Here is a 7,259-nt window from a genome sequence, read left to right as displayed (position 1 = left end):
TCATCTTACACTTATTATCATTATTACCAACACGTGTAATCTGGATAGACCTGCTTGTTTGATGCATTCAAAGAAACAATGACAAAATATACAGCAAAGCAATAAACAAGAAAAACGGAAAGGAAAAAAAACAACCAAAAAAAAACCACCGGTCCCAGTCGGTCCGAGCACTTGAGCACCTTTGTCCCGTTTAGTCTACTTTAGCCCTGTAAATGACAATATTAGCACCTTTTCAGGCATTAATTTCTACTCCTATTGAAGACAGCAGGCTGAGCTGCACTAAAAAGAGCATCCCGGATTCAGAGAAAGTAGCATCCTCTCCATTGGAGAAGTGCAGCAGCGTCACCGTGTATCCAATGGCAGGAGGGATGGATACACCGGGCAGCGGAGGATAATAAAGCAGAAAAGATGAGCTCCCTGTGCCATGGCCGTGACGTCATTGTGGGAAGTCATTGTAGAGCAACACTGGAACCATTACAGGCAAGAAAGGAGCGTGGAGTCGAGGAGTTGCTGCTCCATATCTCCGCACACCTCAACTTTGCAAGAAAGTTCAAGCAGCAGAACAAAAGGACGTGGACTACCCGGATCCCTGCTCTCCAGATCCCACCCTGCATGTCACCCAGACCTGGAGACTATCCGCACAGTGACTTCTTGTAAAAAGAGAGAGAGAGAGAGAAACAAACTTTTTGTTTGTTTGTTTTTTTGTCTCGTTTGTGTTCATTTGTGATTGTTGGCATTTTCATGATTGGAAATTGGGCAGGATTTGCATCCATCTGTGTCACTTTTTTACATTTCTTCTGAACGGGGGGACATCCTGCATTGTTCAAGTTGGTAATGAAGACCAACTCTTAATTGCTCTCCTTTTGATTGTATTCATTTTTCTTTCTTGACTATGGAAGGATCCAGCGGGTCCAATTTCGGAATAGACACTATCTTATCCAACACGAACAGCTCTGGCAGCCCGGTGCTAATGAACGGGGATTTTCGGCTGGGGGACAGCAGCAGGACGGCGGATTTCAGGAGCCAGGCCACCCCCTCGCCATGCTCGGAGATAGACACCGTGGGAACAGCCCCCTCGTCCCCCATGTCGGTCACCATGGAGCACGCCGAGCAGCACCTGGCCCAAGACAGCCTTCAGCATCACCACCACCACCACCACCACCAGCAGCAAAGTTTGCAGCTCTCGCCTCAACCCCAACAGCAGCTCGGAGCAGCCGGCTCTGCCCCCCCCAGGACTGCCACCTCTTCGTTTCTAATCAAAGACATTTTGGGCGACAGCAAACCCCTGGCAGCCTGTGCGCCTTACAGTACCAGCGTCCCGTCCCCTCATCACACCCCCAAACCGGAGAGCGCCGCGGCCACGGACAGCTTCAGGCCCAAACTGGAGCAGGATGAGCCCAAGAGCAAGCTGGACAAACGAGAGGACATGCAGGGCGACATGAAATGTAACGGTAAGCATCATTTATATAGTCTCTGTCAAAGGCATCCGATTTGTTCTAGATCATTTGCCCGAAAATGCAAAACCAAAGTAAACCCCAAGAGTGTAAATGCAATGCATGTAATGAAAATTGGTATTGGTTGGTTTTCAGCTATTTAGTATTATTATCACTAATTACTAATACTAATTATATAGTAATGCACTTACCACCACTCAGTGCAAAAGTATATTATTTTTAATCTCTGTTGCAATGTTTATTATGCATTCAAATAGAAGTGATTTTGACCGCATGTGTCTTTGTTTTATTTTGTTGCAATTATGTAGACGCGCGCACTCACAAACACATGCATCTGTTTATATATATTTATATCTATCTATCTATATATAATACAATATATAAGTTTTCCAAATAAAATGTAAAACCTAACTAAATATGAGCAGCGCAGGAAAAAAAACGAATTTGTTAACTATATATCCAACTATATTTCCTATCGCTGTTCCTGTCGCATGGAATTGAAGGGTTGAGCAGTTTGCATGCATGCTTGTTTCTTTCTTTCTTTTTTTTTTTTTTTTTTGCTAATGTATTATGTATTGAATAATATGCTGGAATATAATGTCGATGTTTGTGCTCTTTTTATGTCCTCGGTATTAGCATAACAGAACCGAAAACAGATGCAGAGTCTGTCTGGCGAGTTTTTTGCGCACAAGCCTCCCCAGTGGGTCAATTAGAGAGATTATTGTTCTTCCTACAGGGGGGATCATGGAGCGCCGCAAAAACCGCTACAAATAGAGACGGATTGACATATCGATTCCCAGCTTTTCTGCAAAAAAAAAAAAAAACAACAACACACACACACACACACACACACACACACACACACACAAACTAAAGTTGACAAATAGAGTCCGGATTTCTTCTCGGTGTCGTCGGCGGCGAACACAGCTCCTGCTCAGTGCAATACTCATCTTGCGTTTAGGGCTACAGTGGCAGCAAAATAAACGAGCACGACTTTATCATGTTACTCAAAATAAGCACACAAATAAAATCACAGCAAATAAGTTCAGTCCCACTTCACCTTTCTGACTGTGCCTGAGAAACTTTGTGGACGTTGTGTTGGACCACCTGAAGTAGCCTATTTAGGAAATGCGTAAAAAACACCACATTGAGTAGAAAAGTCAAATGAATGTGTCGCACATTGCCCACGTTTGATTTGTGAACTGAGTTATATGTATATGTTTCATTTGATTTGTTTATTTTGGGCACCATGTATATGCCATGTTTAATAGGATTTGTTGATTGTGGTGCGCTTTCTTGACATTGCATGCGATTGACGGGAATGGCCCTTATATAATATCCCTTTGTGTTGTCTCATTTAGGCACGAAAGAAGAAGGGGACCGAGAGATCACGAGTAGCAGAGAAAGTCCCCCCGTCCGGTCCAAGAAACCCCGCAAAGCCAGGACGGCCTTTTCCGACCACCAGCTCAACCAGCTGGAGCGCAGCTTCGAGCGCCAGAAGTACCTGAGTGTCCAGGACCGGATGGACCTGGCGGCGGCGCTCAACCTGACCGACACGCAGGTCAAGACCTGGTACCAGAACCGACGGTATGGACACCTTGATATCCCTACCTGCGAGTCACACATATAGTCCTCTCTATGCCTGCTGCTTGTGTATTCATGCAATTAGCCAGCAACCCCTTTTCTATTGTGCTTGGTCTGGGTGAATATAGAAACAATAACAATACAGCCTATATTGCATATGCGCAAAGTAATTCCATCAAATTGACAAATAATCTCTTTAAAAGACTGTGCTAGTGGCCCGGTATTGAATTACTTGAGGTTTTAGCAATTTGCACATCTGATGGGGTCGAATTGTGGTTACCCAATAAGATCAAGACTAGGGCCTAGTTGAATTACTTTTACTTTATGTAAATATATTCTAGATTAATAGTCGTAAATCGTCATGCGCATTGGAATATATTTTAAATAAATACATTGTTGATAATTATATTATTGTATATTGCGAATATGTGCATGTGTTGACGACTTAAACACTTGGAACGCATGGGAAAATGATTCGTCTTTTAATTAATTTACTTGAATTATGTTTCATGTGTGCCAAATCAAAACAAGTACAATTTTAGAATATTTGTGTTGCGCGTTTTACTTTTCTCCGTCAATAATTCGTTTTTGGACAGACTTTTGCTTACTTGCTAATATAAATACATTGCAAACAAATGTTAACACATTTTTCTTGTAAATACAAGTGCAAAATAAAGTCAGATAATTGTCAAATGTTTCCCCTTTCCCCCTCTGCTGGATACCGATTTAAACCACCCCAAATATGTCAGAAAAGATTCATGTCAAATGTGTCTAAACACACAAAGGCCGAAATCATTATCAAACAAAAACATAAGGAAAGCAAACTGAAGTATATATTCAACTCTTTTTTTTAATGGTTATTTATTCGAAACACTAACTTGTGTTTAAAGATTAGCGTATTAATTTTATTTTAAGTGATTTTAGTTCAAAATATTTTACGCGAAGTAAACAAATCACTACAATATTTTATATTTAAACAATTTAAATATTATTATTACTACTACTAATAACTAATACTACTAATAATATAACGTTAAAAAATACTTCCTAAAAGTTTTTATTTATTTTTTTGTTCCCTCGCCATACGTTTTTCTCATTATCTGTGGTTCAAATGAATAACTAGAATACATTCCAACATTTTGGGGGATTTAAGGGACGTATCGCTTTCATGGCTGTTGTCTAATTATCTGCACAAATCTACCAATGCATGCTCCCCAATTAAGCCTGCCCAATTAACGGGGTGCTCAGGGAATGCCAGTTAAATAATTGATCTGTTGTATTTTGATCCGATTGCAGGACGAAGTGGAAAAGACAGACCGCTGTGGGATTAGAGCTGTTGGCCGAAGCTGGGAATTATTCCGCCCTACAGAGGATGTTCCCGTCTCCCTATTTCTACCACCCCAGCCTGCTGGGCACCATGGACAGCACGACCGCCGCCGCCGCAGCCGCCGCCATGTACAGCAGCATGTACCGGACCCCGCCGGCGCCGCACCCCGGCCTGCAGCGGCCCCTGGTCCCGCGAGTGCTCATCCACGGCCTGGGCCCGGGGGGACAGCCGGCGCTCAACCCCCTGGCCAACCCCATGCCCGGCACCCCCCATCCCCGGTAAAACACAAACAGACAAGGCGAGGGATTGATCAAACAAAGAAAAAAGACTATACAGAAAATACATTTATAGAGGGTCAGAACTATTTAATAAGAAACTGTCAAGAAACGACCCCCACAGAAAAAAAAAGGACTGTTCATATTGTTTTTTATTTTTTTGTACAAATACACTAACAAATAAACTTGTGAAGTTTATGAGATGGGAAGAGAGGGGTCGGATAGAGAGGAGGAGGGACACCGAGTGAGACTCAAACGGTCTGGGAACTTTGCACTAATTCTTCTCAAGGCCTTTTGTAGGTTTATTCTCCGGAGTGGCATGCACCCTTAATATAACAAGTGTACATTGGAAGGACTGAGTGAAATATTTATTATATGTCGTCAGAGAGATCCGCTTATATGAAACATGCAGATTTGTTTTTTTCTCCTTCATTTTGTCTTTTGATCCGATAGGTGAGAAGAAAAACAATTAGTTTTTATTATTGGTGATTTGGTTGACATCCATTTTATGATGAAGGGGCTCTCTAACAGTACCATTCTGTATAACAACAATAAAAACTTTAATTTTTTACAAGCACTGCAACCTGTCATCTATTATTATTATTATTATTATTATTATTATTATTATTATTATTATTATTATTATTTGTAAAGTGAGCAAATTGGATTGCCCAAATTGTTATTATTTAGTGAGATAATATAAAATGCAATAGCTACTTTTGTGCTTTTATTTATTTGCATGGACCTTAAAACGATCCTGTGCCAGTTGAATGTGTAAGGTAGTCATAGCTGTGTATTGAAATAAGGCATGTGAATATTGAACAGCTTTATGACGGTGGGAATCCAAGGTTTGATGGGCTGGGAGGCCGGCCTGGGAAAGGGGACGGTGCCCCAGTCTGGCAGCTGTTCTGGGGCAAAGGAAAGCCTCAGACAACCGGTCAGGACAGACAGCAGGCGCGATGCCTCCCAGCGTGAGCAATCACCAGAATTAAAAGAAAAATTAAATATCAACAATTAAAAACAATCCCTAGAGATTTTTTTTTTTCTTTCATGGATGATGCATATTAATTTAGGGACTAAAGCTCTTGACACATCCCGGGCAGTGCCCAGTAAAGTGCATGTGTCCTGCCCGTGCATTTCCCACCCCTCAAGATGGGATTTTTTTTTTTTCCTAATTCAATATTATGGCAATCATTTCATAAATTGCATTCCCGATAATATGTAAATTGTATACTAAACGATACGGGTCTTAGTTGGTAATTTTACAGCCGTTTGGTTCAATTAAAGCAAAAACAGAATATCAATAGGCAAAGCAATGAAGTAAAAAATAAAAATATGCGCCACATAGATTAAAATAAAAAAATTAAAAAATCAGCCTTTCTGCTCCCACCACCGCTGCGGCATTTTTAATAAATCAATAGGGACGTGTGTTTTCAGCATATTTATGGCATTTAGACTATTTACTCTCTGCAAACCAAGCATCATGTTGCGTATCGGTGACAGAGCTAAACCAATAAAGTGGGAGCGTAATTAAATGGACATTAAAATAGTTTCTTTTTAAAGTATGATCCCGGCCCCTGGAGGACTGGGGTAAGATGCGCTTTCATGTGAATTGACTCCAGAATGGAAGAGCCTGGGGGCGCGTTTGTTTGGGCTTCCCTAATTGGAGAATCCCTAATTGGACAATCCCTAATTGGAGACTCCTTTGCTGATTTCTCTGTTAATAAATTCCCGTTAAAGCCAGGTTGACCTTTGCTATGGTCTGTGGAAAATAGGAATAAATGACTCCTTTTCGAACGCATTTCCCAATTTTAACAGCGACGCCGTAGCTTGTCATACAAAAACTTGGCAGCTTTGATACATACGTTTTTTTAATCACGGCTGATTTAAAAAGTAATTACTAATGTGAAAATGAAAGGCAACAAACGCACCATTGTAAAGTCATTGCCTCTGGTTATAGCAATGTTTCCCTAGAACTGGTTTATAAATATTGGAAGCCAATTTACAAAACAATTCTAAAGTCTATTATTTTATTTTGTTGTGTTTAATTGTATTGACTTAAAATAGATGCTGGATTGACCTTCCATTTTTATACTATAACGGGATCAAATCAAAACTTACACCTAAGGCAACGTGTCCACAGCAAAATAAAAACAAAAACAGATATTGATTACGATGTTTCGATGCCACATGTAAGAGTTTTTCGGCAGGTTGTGATCGTATTAAGGTTTATTATGCCGTTATGTACAATTAGAACATTTTACGCATTCTTTACTTTCGTGATGGTCATTTGGTGGTAAATGAATGAATCTGTTTTCGTACATTTTATTGATCATATGCCACCATCATCTCTAACCGAATCCGCAAATGGCAGAGTCCTATTATTATTTATTTAGTCTATTTATTTACCACAGTGTCCTCTAAGCCTGATTATTGTCAGCACCTGCTCCATATGCGCTCATTTGGATAAATAAAACCTGTTACTCCAGTCCTCGTAGATTGTGCTAATGAAATGCCCTAAACGCTCTGATCTATGTTTTATATTATAAATTATATAGTTAACCGTCATAGGCTAACAATGTGAAAAGCTCATGCCATGAACATAAATGATAAATATTG

General features: G+C 40.4%; 1 protein-coding gene across 1 annotated transcript; it reads left to right on the top strand.

Moving 5' to 3' along the window:
* Positions 1 to 487: 487 nt before the first annotated feature.
* barhl2 (BarH-like homeobox 2) lies at positions 488 to 5,208 on the top strand. Its single transcript, XM_066691909.1, has 3 exons — positions 488 to 1,451; positions 2,816 to 3,041; positions 4,335 to 5,208. Exons 1-3 carry the CDS (start codon positions 893 to 895, stop codon positions 4,645 to 4,647), a joined length of 1,098 nt encoding a protein of 365 aa, XP_066548006.1. The 5' UTR covers positions 488 to 892; the 3' UTR covers positions 4,648 to 5,208.
* The last annotated feature ends 2,051 nt before the right edge of the window (positions 5,209 to 7,259 follow it).

Source organism: Amia ocellicauda, chromosome 19, assembly GCF_036373705.1.
Source record: "Amia ocellicauda isolate fAmiCal2 chromosome 19, fAmiCal2.hap1, whole genome shotgun sequence".
Taxonomy (NCBI): Eukaryota; Metazoa; Chordata; class Actinopteri; order Amiiformes; family Amiidae; genus Amia; species Amia ocellicauda.
The sequence above is the reverse complement of the archived record's forward strand: the minus strand, read 5'-3'. Positions and strand labels throughout refer to the sequence as shown.

What these genes read in the sequence shown, in the direction of transcription:
- barhl2 (XM_066691909.1), top strand. Translation starts at nt 893, where the DNA reads ATGGAAGGATCCAGCGGGTCCAATTTCGGAATAGACACTATCTTATCC. An exon ending in GGGCGACATGAAATGTAACG is followed by an intron (nt 1,452 to 2,815) that starts GTAAGCATCATT and finishes TGTCTCATTTAG; the next exon opens with GCACGAAAGAAGAAGGGGAC. An exon ending in ACCTGGTACCAGAACCGACG is followed by an intron (nt 3,042 to 4,334) that starts GTATGGACACCT and finishes ATCCGATTGCAG; the next exon opens with GACGAAGTGGAAAAGACAGA.